This window comes from Heptranchias perlo, chromosome 10 (genome assembly GCF_035084215.1).
Source record: "Heptranchias perlo isolate sHepPer1 chromosome 10, sHepPer1.hap1, whole genome shotgun sequence".
In the NCBI taxonomy this organism is placed as follows: Eukaryota; Metazoa; Chordata; class Chondrichthyes; order Hexanchiformes; family Hexanchidae; genus Heptranchias; species Heptranchias perlo.
The window spans coordinates 7657706-7679667 of NC_090334.1; the positions used below are offsets into that span (position 1 = coordinate 7657706).

General features: G+C 45.4%; 2 protein-coding genes across 2 annotated transcripts in view; one reads left to right on the top strand and one right to left on the bottom strand.

Moving 5' to 3' along the window:
• Nucleotides 1-8423, top strand: part of dnajc17 (DnaJ (Hsp40) homolog, subfamily C, member 17) — a 177440-nt gene extending 169017 nt beyond the window's left edge. The window contains exon 11 of the mRNA XM_067991183.1: nucleotides 991-8423. Within this exon, the coding sequence (XP_067847284.1) occupies nucleotides 991-1104 (114 nt within the window). The 3' untranslated portion in view covers nucleotides 1105-8423. The remainder of the gene's footprint in view (nucleotides 1-990) is intronic.
• On the bottom strand, nucleotides 5232-21735 carry gchfr (GTP cyclohydrolase I feedback regulator). The gene is made up of 3 exons (XM_067991186.1): nucleotides 21556-21735; nucleotides 14556-14650; nucleotides 5232-6488 (listed from the first exon to the last, which is right to left on the bottom strand). The coding sequence occupies exons 1-3, from the start codon at nucleotides 21589-21591 to the stop codon at nucleotides 6353-6355; spliced, it is 267 nt and encodes an 88-aa protein (XP_067847287.1). The 5' UTR covers nucleotides 21592-21735; the 3' UTR covers nucleotides 5232-6352.
• Between the last annotated feature and the right edge of the window lie 227 nt (nucleotides 21736-21962).

Below are 21962 nucleotides of genomic sequence, written 5' to 3' on the forward strand. Positions count from 1 at the left end.
AGTTGCTATGTAGGCAGTTAGATTTATTGAAACAGAAAGCTGCGAAGTATGTTTTTGAGTGTCAGTTGTGGCTAGTTGTAATTGAGGTTATGAGTTCAAGCCCCATCAGACACTTGAACACATAATCTAGGCAGATACTCCGGTGCTGTACTCAGGGAATGCTGCACTGTTGGAGGTGCCATCTTTCGCATGTGACGTTAAACCAAGGCCCTGACTGCCCTCTCAGGTGGACGTAAAAGATCCCATGGCACTTTTGAAGAAGAGCAGGGGAGTTTTCCGGGAACCTAACATTTATCCCTCAACGAACATCACTAGAACAGATTATCTGGTCATTATCACATTGCTGTTTGTGGGACCTTGCTGTGTATAAATTCGATCCTGTATTTCCTACATTGCAACAAAAAGTACTTCATTGGCTGTAAAGCACATTGGGACAGTCTGAGGTCGTGAATGGCACTGTATAAATGAAAGTTTGTTCTTTCTTTCGAAGCATTGAGGCCCAGAAAAAGGCTGAAAGACACAGTGCTGGGCGAGTTAGAAATGAGTTTGTCACGAAAGGTGACTCACTGATGTGGGGAAGTGTAGCCTGTTCATGTATTGTTACACAAGGACAAGTTGTATAAATTGAACTAAATGAATCCGATCATAACTGTTGCTATGTATGTGAAATCGAGAATGCTTTGTGTCAAGCCTCGAGTCTTTGCTCGGTCTGCCTTTGGAGAGATTGAAGCCATACATGTGCAGAAGAAATGAATATCTGGTTTGGGTCACAAGGAGATACTATTGTTGCATCTCTGGGTTACAATATTGTACAAACAGATATAGGGCATTATGTGTCAACTCCCACAAAAGTAATATACTCGGACCACTGTCGGGAGCGACTGATGCCACTGAACCTGAGAAGGTATCTACAATAGACTTCAGTTTGTAACACAAGTTAATGTTTCATGCACAGAGCTCATTAATGACCACGTATCTTTTTTTCCCTAGAATTCAGTACGCACAGAGCGGGATTATGAAAGCCTTGTGATGATGCGGATGCGACAGGCAGCAGAAAGACAGCGGCTCATCGAACAACTTCAGCAACAAGAGGACGATTCTTAAACTTGCCGTTGGAGAGTGCTTCAGACTCCGTTTGGTTTCCTCTGAACTGGAATAAACTGCTCTTTTATATTAATCTACAGTTTTTGTTCTTTGCGTGTGTCCATGCTTGGAGATCACCTTGTGGGCCTGCTAGGTGGTGCTGTAAGGAGATGTGCAGACCTGTGATTCCTTGCATGCAGAAATCCTAGGCGTAGCACCAAGCCTACATTGTCCCACAGGGAAGAAGTGCATTCAGCCAGTGAATCACTACAGGCTATTGTCTCTTGAACCTCCAGGCTCCTGGGTTGCTACCCATCCAGCTTTAAATCGGACAGGCAAGTCCGGAAATTTGTAAGAGCTAAACCAGATACCAAAAGTCTGGTCAGAGCCATTTTTTGTCACCTACGGAGCCATGAATCATTGACGTTTTTGATGAATTTTCACCATTAGCAAAACGCTCCTCAGAACTCGAACCATATCATATAATAAAAAAAATACAAAGCTCGTTAATGTTAAAAATCTGAAATAAGAAACAGAAATGCACAGCAGGCTGATCAGCATCTGAGGCAAAAGACAAGTTAACTTTTGGCAGTGACCCTTCATCAGAAGTGAGCACATAACACACTATTACTGGACTCAGGATCAGTGTTGGCACTGGGAATTAGTAAAGTGTAACGGCTTTCACACTGTGTCCCCTTGAACCATGAAAAATACCCAGCAGCACAATTATAGTTTCGGTCATTCCAAACTTGGTTACAGGTCTGTCACCAGTGTAGGGAGTGGTGGAAGCAATTTGAGGTGAAGAATTAAGTGTAGTGCATCTCTAAAGGTATCGGCTTAAGTACAATTGTTCTTGATACTAATATGTTAAATACATCCAATAACAACACTGACTGTATGATGTGTATTGACTGTTGTGTAAACTGAATGTTAGTATTATTACGGAATGCATATTGACTCTAAATGTTGACGGCATTCGTGGTATCAACTGTAGATTATCATCACCATAAATTTTCAGTGAGGCCGTTTCCATTATTAATCCTTCAATCACATTCTGCCATCACACTAACCGTCACCAAACTAATGCTCCTGCCATTATACAAAAATACTAGATAGTTCGGAATATCTACAAGGCAGCGTCACGCCAGCAATAGTCAACAATTGTATTCGTGTCATCTGAACCAAGAAATCAGATTGAAAATATAGATCTCAATGACGTTTAACACCGTACTCAGTCATAGGAAGTTAGGAACTTCAGCCCCTCGTGCCTGTTCTGCCATTCAATTAGATCATGGTTAATCTGTATCTTAACTCAATCTACCCACCTCGGTTCCATAACCCTTAATACCCTTGTCTGACAAAAATCTATCAATCTCAGTTTTGAAATTTTCAGTTAACCCCCAGCCTCAACAGCTTTTTGGGGGAGAGAGTTCCTGATTTCCACTACCCTTTGTGTGAAGAAGTGCTCCTTGACATCACTCATGAATAGCCTAGCTCTAATTTTAAGGTTATGCCCCCTTGTTCTGGACTCCCCCACCAGAGGAAATAGTTTTTCTCTATCTACCCTATCAACTCCTTTAGTCATCTTAAAAACCTCAATTAGATTACTCCTTAATCTTCGACCCTCAAGGGAAAACAAGCCTGGTCTATGAAACCTGTCCTCATAATTTAACTTTTTTAGCTCCAGTATCATTCTGGTAAATCTGCGCTGCACCCCCTCCAAGACCCAATATATCCTTCCTGAGGTACGGTGCCCAAAACTGAATGCAGTCACCAGCAGCTCGTAGCTCTGAGCTGAATAAAGCCTTTCTCTCCCATGGCAATTTTACCTGTTAGTCCTTAAGAATGCTACAGGCCGTGTAGCATATGCAGTCAGGAATGTGTTTTGCTGTCCAGGAAATGGTATGTCCGATTGTGCAGAAGCATCACTCTTGGTAGAGATCATTTATAAGTGCTCAAGAGTGGACATGGCTACAGAACACAAGCTCAGTTGATGCTGGGGCAGCCACCTTGAGGGAAGCAGAGAGTAATTCAGGACAATCTGCCGAGTATGGAGATTGTATATGACTTTTTAATATTTCACACACAGTAGTGGACTGTTTGACTATTGAAGGCATTACAACATGGCTCCTACCTGTTCTCACCCAAAGTCCATACACGTGTACCTTTCAGCAGGATTCACAGAGTAGTGAACAGGAGTAGAAACCCTGGATGTCCCCTCTCTCGTTCATGGGCACTGAAGCCAATTCTAGTGTCCCAATTGCTGCACCAGTGGAGATCAGCGAACTTGACACTCACTGGAATCAACCTTTGGGACCTGCCCTCTCTGTATGGTTCAATACAATTTGTTTTTAATTTGAAACATGACACATGTCAGACTTGATAGAATGTGAGATTGCGAGTACTAATAACATTTGGACGGTGGCTAACCCACATAGGCCGGGAGGGAACTGACTCGTACACCCATTGTGTCACGGTGTGCAATCTACTTTCACTCCTCGCATACAGCCCTGTTTGATGGGAAATGTTTATTCTAAAATTTATTCCCTGGGCTGAATATCCCTCCTAATTTACTTTTTGCTTCAGAAAGGATCTGCTCTATTTTATTCACTGTTTTTAAACATTTCTTTCCTCCCCATCATATGCTAGGAAATTGATATGGATCTGCTGAGGCTCTTGCCTGATGGGCACCTCTTTAATCTCCAGCTGTGATGGTTCTTGGTGGAGCCCAGGGTTGTACTTCCTGCCTTATTTAGAATTTTACAGCACAGAAGGAGGCCATTCAGCCCATCGTGCCTGAGCCGGCTCTTTGAAAGAGCTATCCAATTAGTCCCACTCCCCTGCTCTCTCCCCACAGTCCTGCAAATTTTTCCCTTCAACTATTTATCCAATACCTTTTTGAAAGTTATTATTGAATCTGCTTCCACCACCCTTTCAGGCAGTGCATTCCAGATCATAACAACTCGCTGCCTAAAAAAAATTCTCCTCATCTCCTCTCTGGTTCTTCTGCCAATTACCTTAAATCTGTGTCCTTTTTTTTATTTATTCGTTCATGGGATGTTGGCGTCGCTGGCGTGGCCAGCATTTTTATTGCCCATCACTAATTGCCCTTGAGAAGGTGGTGGTGAGCCGCCTTGAACCGCTGCAGTCCGTGTGGTGAAAGTTCTCCCACAGTGCTGTTAGGAAGGGAGTTCCAGGATTTTGAGCCAGCGACGATGAAGGAACGGTGATATATTTCCAAGTCGGGATGGTACGTGACTTGGAGGGGACCGTGCAGGTGGTGTTGTTCCCATGTACCTGCTGCCCTTGTCCTAGGTGGTAAGAGGTCGTGGGTTTGGGAGGTTCTGTTGAAGAAGCCTTGGCGAGTTGCTGCAGAGCATCCTGTGGATGGTACACACTGCAGCCTCAGTGCGCCGGTGGTGAAGGGAGTGAATGTTTAGGGTGGTGGATGGGGTGCCAATCAAGCGGGCTGCTTTGTCTTGGATGGTGTCGAGCTTCTTGAGTGTTGTTGGAGCTTCACTTATCCAGGCAAGTGGAGAGTATTCCATCACACTCCTGACTTGTGCCTTGTAGATGGTGGAAAGGCTTTGGGGAGTCAGGAGGTGAATCACTCGCCACAGAAGACCCGGCCTCTGACCTGCTCTTGTAGCCACAGTATTTATATGGCTGGTCCAGTTAAGTTTCTGGTCAATGGTGACCCCCAGGATGTTGATGGTGGGGCATTCGGCGATGGTAATGACGTTGAATGTCATGGGGAGGTGGTTAGACTCTCTGTTGTTGGAGATGGTCATTGCCTGGCACGAATGTTACTTGCCACTTATCAGCCCAAGCCTGGATGTTGTCCAGTTCTTGCTTCATGCGAGCACGGACTGCTTCATTATCTGGTTACCAACCCTCCTTCTAGTGGAAACAGTTTCTCCCTATTTTTTCTATCAAAACCCCATAAAATTTTGAGCACCCCTATTAAATCTCCTCTAAACCTTCTCTGCTGTAAGGAGAACAATCCCAGCTTCTATTTAGCCCTATACTTGTCAGAATCCTGATTTATGAAATTTGAATCAAAGTCTTGTAAATGAGCTGATTTACAGCTGTTTAGTGCAGTTCTAATGTTCACTGTGACACTTACATAAAATAATGGACAATGCAGATAGATAAGTAATCATTCATTTAATAGTCTCACCCAAGTGGCCATTATTCCAGTGTGAAACTGGACAGTGAATGTCAGTAGAAAAGAAAAAACAAAGCTTGCATTTATATGGCACCTTATCACATCGCAAAGTGCCTTACATACAATTAATGACTTTGAAGTGTGGTAACTCTTGTGTAGGTTGTTATTCAACCACAGAAGGCATCACGGGTGAGTCCAATCCTGTCCTTACAGAACACTGACTTGCACTTGCAGCATGGGTCACTGGCTGGTGAGTAGGAGTGGGAACTCCAGTTGATTTTCGCCTTCCTCGTTCTAGGTCAGCTAATAGCCCAGAGCAAGGGATTGAATCAGAGAGTTTCCTGGTCTAAACAGCACAGCTACTCATTGTCTTAACAGGCTGGGCCATGGGGCAAGTTACATTATCAATGTAACGCTGGTCAGAGACTGAATGATCTCCCTATTGCAATCTCCCTGCTGCTACAATGTCGGTTACTAACTAGAAATGACACTCCGGCAGAGGGAGTGAGAGTTATGTAGATTTGGGGGTCTCCTCATTGCTGTTGGACCACATTAATTTCAAACTGAATTGTCAAATGCATCAGTGGTGCTGCACTGTATCTTCCAGTGTGGTAATGAGCTACTGGATCTCTTGGGTTCAGTCACTGCTTTGTGCTGAGCTAGCTGAACTCAGCAGTTAGGTTACTGCTTATTGATCTCAATGCCCTATGTTAGGAGGGGGGAAAGTCAGCCAGGAACCCTAGTCCTGATCACTATCCAGTGTTCCCTGCAAAGTGGGGGTCTGTGTGGTTGGGGGTCCTTCTCTCAATGGTCCAATAACCTGCTGACACTCATCATCTAGGCTCACACATGAAGGATGACAATAGGGTGAGGGTCGAGAGTGCTGACTGCATCCCAACAAGAAAGCAAGGTTCAGCACCTTTCAGTGAGGAGGGGAAAATAGGAGGTGGGGCCATTAATTAATCATCAGTCTTCGTGAAATTTCGAATGGAATGTTTCTCCAAGGCCAGTCTCTACGCAGCACATGTGGTCATTCTGCTGCCATCTCACTATCCGATAATTTGTCTCTGATACCGATGCAATGGTAGAGATTCCATTCGGCTAAGGTTTTCTCAGAGCTCTGTGTAGACACCAGACAAGTGTCTGCCCCACGCCCGTCATGCTGATCACATTATAGCCAATTGTCTCCAGTTTGTCCAGCACCACCCGTGGAGGGTCATTCACACGATATTCCGAACTGTGAATACAAACACTAATTAATCTCACAAATTAACCCATTGATTTATTTTTTAAAGCAATACATGCACTTTGAGATTTTGGCTGAAAAAGGCACTCAGTGGCTGGGAGCCTCTCTCCTTGGCTGCTGTCTCAGGCTGGTCACAACCTCAGCATCCTATTTGACCTCGAGCCAAGCTTCCAACCCCATATCCCCTCCATTACAAAGATTGCCTCTAACATTGCCTGCCTCAGCCCTTCTACCCCTGATGCCCTAATCAATGCATTGGTCACCTCTAGAGTCAACTATTCCAATGCTCTCCTGGCTGACCTCCTTTCTGGAATTACAAAATTGAATTCAATGGAACCATTTCATCAGTCAGCTTACCCACGTACACTCTGGTAATAATGCTTCATAAGAATATGCTTCTTCCAATTAGAATGAACTTCTGATAAAACAGGAATTCCACACCTTCCATAAACTTCAGCTATCCAAACCTCTGCTGCCCGTATCCTATCCTGCCCCATCACACTCACCCACCACCCATCCTTGCTGGCCTACATTGTCCCCCAAACACCTCAAATTTAAAATTCTCAACCTCATCTTTAAATTTCCCCCACTATGGCCTCACCCATCCCTGCCTCTTTAATTACTCCAGTGCTACAACTGCCCCCACCCCAAAATTCTCCATTTCTCAGGGGAAATGTGTACCTTGCCCATTTTGGTACCCAGCCACGTCATCTCCATCTGATTCCAAGTCCAGGGGACGAATAGACACTGCAGTACCCCTCGTTCATATATCAAGAACTGAGAGATGTCCAGCAACCTCACACTACATGGCACTCTACTGCCATTCCAAAAGTCAAGTACTGCTCTGGATTGACTTCCGTTTGTGTCGTGACCTGAGTAGAAGCCTCCTGCAGGAACAGAGGCTGCTTAAGAAGCTGGAACTAGAAATTCTGGAATACTCCCAGCAACGTGATTGAGTGGAGCTCAGCTCAGAGATTACGCAGGATGTAGTAGCAAGGGTAGCAAGCCTTGGCTGGGAAAGCATGTTTCATCGTCATACTATAAAGGCACATGTAACAAAAGAGAAACTAGAAAGCTGGAGTGAAACATCAAGAATGCACAGGGCGAGCTCAGCTGAAACAGCAAAGAAGCAGGCTTGGGTCAAAGTTCAAACCCTCAGGCCAAAGAGTTCAAATATGGCAAAAGTGCCAGTACACTGGCCAATCTACCAAGAAATGGAAAGTTCCTATCCTTCCCCCGCATTGTTCCATGTTGCACTTCTTTTTATCCTGGGTGCCCCATTTTGTGTGTCTGCATTTAATTACGTTTTTTTGTGGGGAGAGGGAGAAAAATCCCTGTATCACGGTCGCTATGTCTGCGTGCTTAAACAAAGATTTATAAATACAGTCCCAATTTGGTCAAGTGGAACCGAGGACAGTTTCTTTGTGTTACACTGTCTATTTCTGGTATAGTGCAGTTGGTTGCTGACTGTTGGTGGGGCTGTAGATCAGGAGGGGATGCCTCCTCCCCGGCCCTCCACAACTCTTAAGTCAAGACTGGTTTTATTTCATAGGCCTTTTGCTGACTTTGATAGTTTCTGTGCTCTCTAGCACCCTCCACGTACCGCAGGAGTCAGCCCTGGTTGGCAATCAGAGAAATGACACATTCAGACATGTGGATGGTATCCATGGATGGCCTCTCCAATGCTATTTGAAGGTATCTCCCAGGGCTGCGGTCCTTTTTCCCCAATGTGGCAGAGAGTAGCTCCTCCCTCTGGTTCCCATTTGTCAAATTTTCAACATGTGTTTTAGATCAATGGGATACACTCACCCTCTATTAGTTTTTGTACTTATGATTTTTTTAAATTATTGGGTGTTTGAATCTCAATGAGGTTGCAGTATTGTGTGTTTTTCTTAGATATTGACATTAATAAATTGTCTCTACTAATCTAAAGTTTCTCCTATTTTTCTCCAATTGGTCTGTTCTAACCACATGGTATTAATTGTCATAAGTGGCAGTTACTATGAAAAAAAGGACCGATGAAAGTCAGATCCTGGATAAGTGAAAGAGCCACAGTTTCCCACTCAAGTCCACACCAGCCCTCCCTCCCTGCCCCTGACCTGACTGTTCAGCATCACCACTCACTCCCAAATCAGCTCTACAGCTATGCTTCTGGCATCCTGCTTCAACTGTAAGAAACAGCACTAGAAGACTACTAATCTACAACGAATACACAAGGAAATGTGGGCCATGCATAGAACACTGATCTCAAATACTTGACAAATGTATTGGCATTCACCATAGACTATAGGCAGATAATATCTCATTAATTCATGACAAATCTATCTAGGTTATCTGGCAGTGTGCACAGGGCAAACTTCAGGGCTGGGTGAAAATCATCAAGGATTATTTACACCAAAGGAATTGCCCTCTCAGCACTATGCAAGTGCCTGCCACCATCAATTGAGGCATTGGTATCCAAAAGGTTCAGTCATCCTCAGTTAGTTTCCCCACAAGATCAAGGGTTTTGGTATCAAGTGGCCAGAGTTTTTCTGCACTTGTGGCACTGTCTGATGCTGGCGAGCACTAAATATGCTTCACTGTCATCAATTGTTTTAATTCCTACAGGCTACCATTTTCATTTGATAGTTTGGTTCTTCCTCTGTAGAGATACTACAGTCAAAGTCAACTGTAAGAACTTCACAGTATTAAAGACCCAAGCCACAGAAAATCTAGGCTCCCAAATGCCACCAGTTCTTCAGTCAAAGCATCTCAATCGGGTTATTCCCGACTAACCATTTGAAGGGTGACCAAGGGACACAGCTTCAGTATCTGGCCAGTTGTGAAGCATCTTCATCTACAACCAATAAAGGGGATTCCAATTCCTACAGTGTGGAAACCTGACATCTCATGGGCCCGAGAGTTCAATGTCTTGCTTCAGGTACATACCTGAGTACACTAAGCTTTACCAAATGATCTCCATAGGTTGTGGCGTACTAAATAACAGTAGCTTGTATATTCACATGGCCTACAGATCTAAATGACTATATGTTTACCTGCCAATTGCTCCAAAGGAAGCCTCAACCCACATACCTCCTCCTCCCAAACATGAATATATGTCTAAGGGTTTTTCTTTGGTCAATTATACCATTCTACAGTTGGCAGGTTGTATTAAGAACGCTCCCCATCCCTACTACTAATGAGACTAAACAGTCATTTGCTGCTCTTATTAAGGAACTGAAGACAGTCTCCAGTTAGGCAATGGAAAAGGGTGAGATCTTTCTTTTCTTACCGAGCATATTCTGGATCCATCTGCCAAGGTGTTTGATGCTTTTAATGCTGAGTGGCCCAGACACAATGTTAAGAGATCTGAAAAACCTTCCCCCCAATCTGAGGCCCTCTTTAACTGTGCCATCTTCCTTGTGGACCACAACAAGGGAAGCACGGTAGAGTTTTCCCAGCAACCATCATTAACAGTCAAAATGACCCACCTCTGAGCTCCAGCGAGCTCTTCTGAACCCTGTGGACTACACCAAAAGCCAATGGCAATGTGGTCTATCAAGGGTAGGAAGAGCAACAGAAAGTACCTGTTGTGGGAAAAACACTGTACTGTCCTCTGACAAGAGTCCAATTAGTAGAATTCCTGTAGATTCTTTGCACAGAATATTCTTCAGATCTAGCTAACCTTCCATCATGTCTCTCACCAAAGGACTTCATAGCTCCAGTCTATAGTTAGAAGTGAGAGAATATTCTGTACTTTAACAGAAAATCCATGTCGACTACCTCAGTTTAATGACAAATTGCAATACAAACTAGAATTAGAACTGCAATTCACTGCCCAAGGCATCTTGATCCCCTGTAAAACTTTTCATATCTCCAGGTTTTTTTTGATCAAGAGAACCTCAAAACAGTCACAGTTCCCTTTCTATAGAAATAAGGCAGCAAGCCAGCAGGTTTCATCTTTCAAGATATCATCAATTTAGTGAAACCTCAGCCAGAGCAAAACCCATCTAATGTTTATTGGCACTAGTTTTCCAACATCTGAGAAGTGGTTCTTTACCTACAGACCACTTTCTCACTACAGAGCATGGTATCTACTCCCTGTGAAGGGTCGAAGTGTGCAACTGAAGAATATCTAATTTCTCACAATCCATCAATAATCTCCATGCTAATCACCAAATGCAGTCGTTGAAGATGGGCCAGGCTTCAGCACTGGTTCTGACCATAGTCCAGCAACACAATGTCTTCCCAAGATTCAGGTTACAACTTCCACCACTGTCTCATTGCATTGAGGGGGACACCCCTCCCAGGCTGGGAGTGCCCCATATGCAACAGATTGATACAAGACACTAATGGAGATCAATGGCATATACATCAGCTTGAACATTGAGCGGTGGTGAGCCTTTTCAGGCTCTAGCTCACAGTCACCATGTCTTTGAATGAATAACACTGTTGTGGTCTACTTTACCAATAAATAAACAGGAACTCATTTCCACAGCCTTTACCAGACAGTCATCAGATTCATCATTGCTTTTAGGTCACTTTCTTGCCCCAACACTGTAACTAACTTCATTAATTCAACTACATAAAGGACAACTTCACTTCACAATGATAGATCTTCTGTTTGAGACTCGGGATTACCCAGAGACCAACAGCCTAATATTAAATCAAAAGCAAAATACTGCAGATGCTGGAAATCTGAAATAAAAACAGAAAATGCTGGAGAAGCTCAGCAAGTCAGGCAACATCTGTGGAGAAAGAAAGAGTTAATATTTCAGGTCAAAGTCCTTTCGTCAGAACAGCCTAATAAATAGTGCCAATCAAATCTCATTATATGGTCTCCTCCCTCAGCGGGAGAGCAGGGTATTCAACTAAATATCTAGTGACTGCCATTGTAGAAAATTAGTGGCTTCCAGGAAGTCTTCCACTAACGAGGTGTACAATACTAATTAGAAGAAATTGGACCCTTTGAATTCTTCCAGAAAACATGTTCCATTTCCTAAAAAGATTCCACATTTCCTGCAGTATCTCTAATATTTGCTGAAACTAAGTTCTATCAGGATGTACACCACAGATCTACCAATCTTCTGTGACCTTTCTCTGAGAGAACACCTTCTCCACAAAAGTGACTTGGCAATCTGACCCAACTCATTTTCCACCTGCCCATCCTTGGAGTTTGAACCCGACTTCTCACAAGCTCATGCACCCTCCCTTGGAACCTCTGAATCCCTGTGGGCTGAGATTCCTTGCTTGTGGAAAACTGCATCCTTGGTAGCATTGGTTTCTGCTAGATGTTTTGGTAATCTGCGAGCATGGACAGTCAAAGTCAATCAGCTGAAATGCATCTGTCTTAAAGTTTGGGAGCTCCTTAGACCTCACCATCAATGCCTTCTGTCAGAATTACATTTCCAACAGGCAATCACTTCCATTATTCCTGGCTTTATACTCACATGTACCTTTTTCTTGTTACTGGTTGTATTTAGATGCAATAGATGGCCTGTAGCACCTCCTAGAGGACACGGGGAACAGACTCCCAGCAACAGCTGGGTTACTGAATTCCTTCAAGATTTAGTTGGGATTGAAAGGTATAGGGATAAGAATGAGGAAAAAGATTAATATTTCATTGAACATAATGTTTCCTGCTACTGGAAGCAAGGAAATGTCATCCAGAGAAAGAGAAGGGGAGGAAATAAAAGGGCAACTTTATTCTTAAATCATTGTACACAATTGACCAGTTATCAAAGTAAAGAGGCTGTATGTTCCGGTGTAATGCAAAGTTTATACTGATAGCTGCATCCTTTGACTAACTGAAGTTGATTCGACCACCATCAGTTATATTGAGCCCAGGTGGAGCTGCCAGGCAGTCTTATATTCAGTGTCTTCCATTTATGAAAATAAATAAAATTTAGCTGTTTTAATACCTAATCCTTAATATGTGCAAGAGTGGCTGAGGGTTCAATTTATCTCTCTTTGCTGAAATATAACTTACACAACCACCGACCGTGGCCTTTCCAGGTACTTACATTGTTTATACGTAGAAAATAATTAACTCCAGCCTCGAGATGACAATCAAAATTAATTTTTTGGGCGGTATGTTACTGTTCCCAGGGTGGTGTGTTGAAGTTGGGAGTAAACGATTTACCATTATTTTGAAGGTGATGTGGACTCAACTGGGTCCCCCACCCACCTTAGCCTTGAAGGTCTTCCCGCCGTGTCTCCATCTTAACTACTTCAAAATAACCCTGCACCCATTTGCATGTCTCCATTTCTCACATACTTTACCATGTCTCTGCCTTAAATACACTGTCCAATAGCTTCAAACCCCTAACCGCATGCCCCCTACCTGCCTCAAACCTCTCTCCCATCCACTCCTTACCTGCCTCAAACCCCTTTCCTACCCTCTCCCTACCTTCCTCAAACCCCTCTCCCTACCTTCCTCAAACCCCTCACCCACCCACTCCCTACCTTCCTCAAACCCATCTCCCCCCCACTGCCTACCTGCCTCAAACCTCTCTCCTACCCACTCCCGACCTGCCTCAAACCCCTCACCCACCCACTCCCTACCTTCCACAAACCCATCTCCCCCCCACTGCCTACCTGCCTCAAACCTCTCTCCTACCCTCTCCCGACCTGCCTCAAACCCTTCACCCACCCATTCCTTACCTTCCTCAAACCCCTCTCCCCCTACCTGCCTCAAACCTCTCTCCCACCTACTCCCTACCTACCTCAAACCCCTCTCCCCCAACTCCCTACCTGCCTTAAACCCCTTTCTCACCCTCTCCCTACCTGCCTCAAACCCCTCACCCACCCTCTCCCTGCCTCAAATCCCTTTCTCACCCTCTCCCTACCTGCCTCAAACCTCTCTTCCACCCACTCCCTACCTGCCTCAAACCTCTCTCTCACCCTCTCCCTACCTGCCTCAAACCCCTCACCCACCCTCTCCCTGCCTCAAATCCCTTTCTCACCCTCTCCCTACCTGCCTCAAACCTCTCTTCCACCCACTCCCTACCTGCCTCAAACCTCTCTCCCACCCACTCCCTACCTGCCTCAAACCTCTCTCCCACTCACCTCCTACCTGCCTCAAACACCTCTCCCACCCACTCCCTACCTGTCAGTTTTCTGACATCACATCTGCTCGGATGCCAGGATCTCCTGCAATATGCCCTGTCTCTGAGACTGAAGTTAAGAGGATGTAGCATCCACAGAGGGAAGAGTGGAAATGGATTTGAAGCCCAGGGGAGAGGGGGCTGTTTGTGGAGGCACGACAACTAAATTAACAAATGTTGAAAAGGCTTAGCTCAGCAGCGCAATCTAGTTTACTGGGTTAGCCCAGGGCAGACCTGAGCTGCTCCTCCCCACCTATATTCTGACCTTCCCAGTGTGAGCAAGTGTTAGGAGATCATATTATTAGGATCTTCAGTTGGGACTTTCCTCCTTGGGGGGGGCGGGGAGGGTGGTTGGGGGGAAGAAGACCTGACCAGCACATTTTAAATCGGCTGGAAATGCAGGGGACTCGAGCCTCTCTCATTCCGGTTTCAAACTGTCATCTATTAGTGTATCTCACTGCTAAAAAAAATAAGCAAGGTTCCATTTATTTAAACCAGCTTGCAATCTGTCTCGCTCCATTTAATCATAAGTCTCACTCCAAACATTACCCTGCTGCTGGCAGCTCAGGGAAATGGTACATGCGTGTAAAAGATCTTCTAGATAAATAATTGGGCAGCAAACAGGCAGAGAAAGTGGTGGGGGGCACTAATGGACTGTACCATGGACTGGTAGGAGTGTGATGCTATCTCAATAGTGCAATCAGGTGAGGTAGAGAGCCTGGCACTGCCATCTCCGCAACCCCCCCCACCCCACCCCAGGCGGAGGGGAAAAATTCTGAGGCTCAGTCTCCCTGCCACAGGCCAATATCTCTCACGCTCTGCCCATTGTTGGGCTCAGCTGGGCCCTTGTCAGAAATCTTGTTTGCAGGATAGAAAGAGCCAAAATATGGGTATAAAATAAAATATTAAAAAGCATGAGAAGATGATACATAAAAAAGCTCTGTTCTGAGCTGCTCTGGTGGGCCCTACTTACAAATTATTTCCTAGTATGTTGGTTTTCTCAGCTCCAAGGTAGTTCATAAGCTCCCTGTCCGAGTGCTCGTCCCCTACAATCGTGGGCCCAGTTTCCTGCAAAACAAAGATGCCATGTATTATTTTTAAAATGTTTTTTATCTGGTTCACTTTCTCTCACCTCCCCAAAATGTCAGCAAAGTGCAATGTTGGGAGTACCTTATACCCGTCAACCGACAAAGCTGACAACCCCAATAAAATGTACAATTTCCCCTTCCCCTTCTCATCAGCCTCCCCCCAGTCCTCCCACTACTACAGCCCTGAATCCTCATCACTCTTTTTTTTCCACCCCCTTGGTCTCTGCAAACTCACCTTCTAGGAGCCCCAGCTCCTGGACCCTCGATCTGAAGAGGCCAGTTGAGTGCAAATGTAAATGTATTTTCTTGTATTTACAATATCACTAGGTGTTGGTCGCAAACAGAGGCTCACTGCCCTACACTCCGACATCCCCGCCGCTACCCTGTGTTAGATGCCTAGGTTAGGAGAATTACTCAGAGGGATGTTAGGACAGGGAATATCCCACCTGAAACACTGGCGGAAGTAGATCCAAAACAGCTTTAAAAAGGGAAGTGGATAAATATTTGAAAAACTTGAAAGGATATCGGGAAAGGTCAGAGAAAAGGGACTAAGAGGAATGGCTGGCACAAGAACGAAGGGCTGAACGGCCTCCTTCTGGGTCTAAAATTCTAAGATTCCATGTGTCTTTCCTACAAACTCCATAGTCTCTAATACGAATGGAGGCTGATAACACTCAATGGGAGTGGGCCGACTGTCATCTGTGGTGACTATGGAGCAGTTTCACTCTTGCTAAGGAATATGGGTAAACTCTACCTCCATTGTGGAAGAGTGATGGATTTATAATATCCTAGTGGATCAGGCCATGTGTGATCCTGCCTGTGATGTGTCGGGCCTCTGTTTATAATATGTCTGGAAGGTGACTCCACCTCTACTGGTATATAGGACTGTCATCAGGCACCTCAATAACACACTTAGATGTTATTAGTAACCATGACCTCATCTACTTCCGACTTACGATGTTCTGGGAGTATGTGAGCTTCTCTCTTTGCTGATGATATACTGCTCTGACCTGCACTGTTATCCATACTGTTACCACCTCCAAACTTTGTCATGGGTTCTCTCCCAACAACCATGATGCATGCCTAATGTAAGCAGTAATCTTAGCAACCAAAATAATCTATTCCCATGACTTAGAGTTGCCACCAAGGGGAAAGAAGTCACTTAAAATGACTTGCTAGCTCCCCAGTAACCCAGTCTATTGAGACACAGAGAGCTGGAAGGTCCTAAATTCAATCCTTGGTCAGTGGTGATTTAGCTGATCTCAGCTAGGCCATCAGTTGGGCTGCAATTGGCCTCCATGGACAGTGGGAGGAGGTGGCGTTCCCACTGCTCATCTATATCCAGTGACTCTAGCTGGAAAGCGCACTTGTGTGAATATCCGGTAAGAACAGGATTGGGTATGGTGTGATGCCCCTCACTGTTAAATACCTGCCAATACCCAGTAGCTGGGTCACACATGAAGAATGGTTGTGTGAATGAGGTATAGGAGGACTAGCAGTGTCTGTGGAACCAGACCCAGATCGAGTCAAGCACCTTAGGGGAAATGGGGAGAAAATTGGTGAAGGGAGAAGGGGAGGGGGAGGGGGAGGGGGGAAAGGAGGGGAGGGGGAATTTCCTGACGGGAAACCCGAAGTATGGGATGTCCTTACAATTTTGACTAAGGAAGTCTTTTAATTTTTTTTTGTGGATTTCCCGCCCATCAGGCCAGTCAGATTGACAGGCTGGTTGTCAGTCGGACGGGAGAGCAGCCAGGGAGCAGATGCCAGCAGGTAAGTCTTAGATCAGGGGAGGGGTCTGGGATCATCTGGGGGGCAGTCATCGGGGCGAGTCATGGGGGGGGGGGGGGAGGGGGAGGTCAGTCATCGGGGGGGGGTCAGGAGTTATTTGGGGGTCGGTCGGATATCGGGGTGGGGGTCGGAGGTCGTGAGGAGGGTTGAAGATCGTGGGGGTTGGGATCGCCGCAGGTAGGCTTGTTGGGCCTGGGGATAGCACTCCTGCTCCTCCGGGCCCACAAACAGTGCAATAAAGGCGGAGCCAGGCCTTCTCACTTCCTCTTACATGGTGTGAAGCAGAAGGCCCGGGAATCCCGGCTCTCAGGAGTTAAAAATAAAAAACCTGTCAAAATGGAGGCCCACAGGCTCCTTAAAATCTTTTACTGACCAACCCTCCTCCTGAGAGCAGCTTGTTCGCCCGCACCTCAACCCGCCTCCGTTAAAACTGGAAGTGGGCGGGTTGGAGGTGAGTTGGGGTCGGGTTTTAGTTATTTTACAATTTTTACCTTCCCACCCGCCCCCAACCCACCCGTTCGCGGGGTTAAAATTTAGGCCCGGAGCTCTGAATTCTGGTTGACATCCAGTGGGTGCCCCCCCCCCTCATCGTATGGGTTGTGGGAGCCCATAAAATCCTCCCACTGTATAGGACTAACCACCCTATTGGTTGGTATATGGATGGTTATGGCCATGGCTATGGAAGGAGCATTCATGTCGCAGCCTGTCAGACTGTTAACCAGCCTGCGAATCGTTCCACTACTTCACGCTATTCTCCAAGGGAGGAGTGCGAAGATACAAAACAAAAGCTCCATTCCCTCATTTCCTCCCATCACTGCTTCTACCAATGACAGACCTGTAACCTCAGTACTTCACTCAATGTGAAGCTGGTTTTACACGGACAGTTTCAGTTTGGATTCCACCTGTGAGCTGATTCCCTAAATCTACACTATGAAATCCAGATCCTTTATCCCAGCAGCAGAACCTTTAAAACCAGTTTTACATTATCCTGGCAGCAGAATTGCTGAAAACAGAAGGGTGGAGAGAAAGAAAGAAAGAACATGCATTTATAGAGCACCATTCATGACCTCAGAACCTCCCACGGTGCTTTACAGCCAATGAAGTACCATAAATACTCCAGGTCTGGGAAACAATAACTGAAATAAACACAGCGGGAGTGATCAATAAGAAAAATGATAAGGTAAAAAATATAAAAGTAAAAGGAACAACTACTAAAAACCATTTAAACTGCCTGTACAACAATGTACACAGAGTCTGAAATAAAATGGAGGAACTGGAGGCAATAATCCGAAGCGAAGAACCAGATGTAGTTGGAATAACTGAAACATGGCTACATAGAGGACAGGACTGGCAACTAAATATTACAGGTTATAATATAATCAGAAAGGATAGGGAATGAAGGAGGGATGGAGTAGCTGTACTAATTAGAGATAACATAATGGCAGTAGAAAAAAGGGACATAACTAACAGAAGGATAGAAAAAGTCATAAGAAGAATAAAACCGGACGGACCACCCGGCATCGGACCACTAGGCACTGGACACGACAAAGGCAAACCAAGCCCAGTTGACCCTGCAAAGTCCTCCTCACGAACATTTGGGGACTTGTGCCAAAATTGGGAGAGCTGTCCCACAGACTAGTCAAGCAACAGCCTGACATAGCCATACTCACAGAATCATACCTTTCAGCCAACATCTCAGACTCTTCCATCACCATCCCTGGGTATGTCCTGTCCCACCAGCAGGACAGACCCACCAGAGGTGGCGGTACAGTGATATACAGTCAGGAGGGAGTGGCCCTGGGAGTCCTCAACATTGACACCCACATCCCATGAACGAATATAAAAAAAATTACATCAGGGGTCACTGGACAGTAATCATGAGTGGGAAGCCTGTCTGATCTTTTCCCTTCCCCAGTGCAGGGGCATAAATTATAAAACATCTGCTGAAATCAGTTAACGTAACAAAGATTGGAAATTGAAACTGGGACTATCCTGGTCTGTGTTGCTCATTAGATGTCGTGCTCCAAACTTCATCTTAATAGGTGCTTCATCATGCAGAGGAGGGGGAGAGAGGTTTCATAAAGGATATGACCATCACACTGCGGGTAGGCAACTCTTGGAACAGCCAATTCTTAAAACTGCTCTCAATATTAGAGCAGAGAAGGTTAAGGGGAGATTTAATATGAGGAGTTTTGATAAAGTAGATCGGGAGAAATTGTTTCCACTGGCAGAAGGGTCAGTAACCAGAGGACACAGATTTAAGACGATTGGCAAAGAATCCAGGGGAGAAACGAGGAGAAATATTTTACAAAGCGAGTTGTTGTGAATGCACTGCCTGAAAGGGTGGTGGAAGCAGATTCAATAATAACTTTCAAAAGAGAGTTGAATATATCTTTGAAAAGGAAAAATTTGCAGGGCTAGGGGAAAGAGCTGGGGAGTGGGATTAATTGGATAGCTCTTTCAAAGAGCTGGCACAGGCATGATGGGCTCAATGGCCTCCTTCTGTGCTATATTATTCTATGATTAGCTGCAGTCAGAGTCAGTGAGGAAATTCACACCCACCACAGGACAAACTTACAATTTAGTTTAAACAAGGTGATTATATTTACAAGCATGCTGGCTCTCCTGATGGGTCAGTGGGTAAATCTGCTACATCATTTGGTCGGTGCCAGCTCAGTTGATTTCAGCCAGCAGCAATTAAGGTGGGGGGAGAGCGCTAGAAATTTTCAAATCTTGTAACGGATCCTGGAAAACCCCATCGTGAAGACATTGCCCATTAAAAGCTTAATAACATTCCCCCAACACTGCTCCAGAGTATAACCTCAGAGTTGGAACTGACCAGTCAAGCCCAGTGTATGAGGTACTTGTACATTAAAAGGGAAGGAAAACACAGAAGGTAATTTTAGTTCAAAGTATTCTTTCACTGTACACTGAAAAAATATTGCTATAAATGATTTTATATTGTGTTAAAAATGGCACATTCCTTACCCCTGTGGCAAGCTGCCATTTTCTGGTCGCTAGATCACACCAGTGACATCACCTTATGGGAAGGTGTCCAGAAGCGCCTCCACTGATTATATGAGGGGCCGCAACTTCAGACTTAGAGAGCCAGTCTGGAGTAGGCCAACTCTAAGAAACACTCTGTGCCATTACAATCAATGACATCACCAAGAAACCTGCTGCCAGAGAGACTTGATGTGGTGACTCTTCACTGGGGTAAAGAATTTGACACTTTTTAAAAGAATGATCAAAGCATTTTTTTCAATTAAAACAACTTGCACTGATATTGGGGGGGGGGGGCTCTGATAAGATAGGAGGGAGACAGTGGTGTAGACAGAGGAGGGGGTTCAAACACCACCACCCCCCCCTCCCGAAATTTCAATGATTTTTTTTTAATCGGACCATGCCTTCTTTCGGAAGAAGGCACCTTGGATCATTTGATGGGAACACAGTAACAATGGATGTTCTTTCAGGGCCATTCAGTTCCATAATTCGACCAGTGAAAACCAGTTAGGTGGGTTTGGGCTTCAAAATGTTCACCAGGATATTGCAGTTATTGATAGTGCCAGTTATGTGTCGTTGGTCTCGGACTTCATGATTTAGAGTTTTTTGACTGACGACTTTTTTCTTTTCATTTACTTTATTTGAATTGTGAGATTAATGGTAGTAATAATGTTTCTATTTGAACCGTGTGAAATTTTTATTTGAAAAAATAGACCTTTTGAAGTATTTTTGTTTGGTCTGGCAAAGCTCATATCCAAACACCTTCCCCTCCCCCCCCCTCCCCCGATATAAAATCCTGAGTATGTCTCTGGAGGGAGGTAGCCAAAAGCTCTGTCGAATAAGTAGGTTTTAAGGAGGCTTTTGATGGTGGCGAGAAACATTGCAAGATGGAGGGGCTTTGGGGAAGCAGTTTGAGTGTGAGGGTGAGACAGCTGCCAACAGTGCAGCAGAGGGAAGGGGGTGTGTGCAGTAGAGCAGAGCTGGAAGAGCGAAGGATGCAAGTAGGAATATAGTGCTGTAGGAGGATGCAGAGGCTGGGAGGAGCGAGGCAATGGAGGGATTTGAAGACAAGGATAAGGTTTGCACTAAGGGACTGGGAGCCATTGAAGGGTGGGAAGAATAGGGAAAGGTCCTCCTGGTAGAGGGTGTGAGCCAGACTAATGACCTGCCCACATAAAAAGGGACTTTGTATAGATACAACCAGAGCATGATTTTGCAGGATGTAAAACCAGTGCCATTAGGCATGGAAGAGAAAGAAAGGGGATAAGGAAGATAGGCAAACAGGACTTAGTGCAGAATTGGATCTATTTGTCTGAGCTCACAGTGTTTTGGAAAAGTCAAGTCTGCAGGTAATAAAGTTTTGAAGGAGAATTTCAGCAGCAATGGATGAGGGGGGAGATAGAGACAGAAGCAACTGTCATTTAAGAGATGAAAATAGGCAGCATTGATGCTGGACTGTATATCGGGTGCAAAGTTCAGGTCAAGGTCGAGCAGACTGCCAGTTTGAGTGGGCGTCAGGAAGGGGGTGTTGGAATTGGAGTTTCTCACGGAGGTCAAACTGGATGGCTTTGGTTGTGCCGATGTTGGAGCTGCAAGAAGCTCTGGACCATCTACTATGTGAGAAGCAGTCAGACGACATGGGATCAGAGATAGAAGACACAGCCTCGCCGCCCCGGACCGCTCCTGCTTTTCAGTTTGCGCCGTCAGTTTCAGTTGAAATTAACCACTCCAACCCCCCCCCCCCCCCGAGTCCTTGCGACCTGATTGGATCAGAACAAAACTTCGCATTGCAACTATTCCTGAAATTCCCCACTTTCAGCATAAATAAACCGCTGGGACTCAAATCAGACACTTCCTTCCGTCGGGATCCTCCAATCCTCGGTGTAAAGTGCGAGTTGCACACTGGACTACAGGAACACATTAACCCCCGCGATTAAATGGCGCGGCGGGGGCGACAGACACGATCTCGCTGTTGAAAGAGGAGGACTGAGTGGGGATTAGTGCATGGCGATGACCCGGAGACTGTCAGTACAAATGACCCCCCTCCCACTCCCACTCACACTCACACACCATATAATGTGGACATTTACTCACCAGCCGGATCTGGGTGCTGATGAGGACGTACGGCATTTTTGACAGCCTCTTGTAGCCCGGTGCTGTGCAGCTCTCCCTCTGGTGCTGATATTTCCCCCCCTCCCTCAGTCTCCCTGTGGATCGGGGCTGACGGTGTAGTTTCCTCGCCGATTCTGACTGCAGCCAATCACTCCCCGCCGGAGATCACGCAACAACTCTTAAAGAGCCAGCCGCCTCCTCCTGGAACTGGCTCTCAAACTGCACAACTTCAACCTCTCTGGGAATGTGCACTCATAAAATGTCGCCCAGCGCGACAAACAGGTTTATTATTTTATCTCGTTTTAAAAAGACTGAATGAAAAAATATATTTAGCCCTGGGTGGAAGGGTTTGCCCGACAGCAGAGGAATGAGCAGTGTTGCTGTACGTG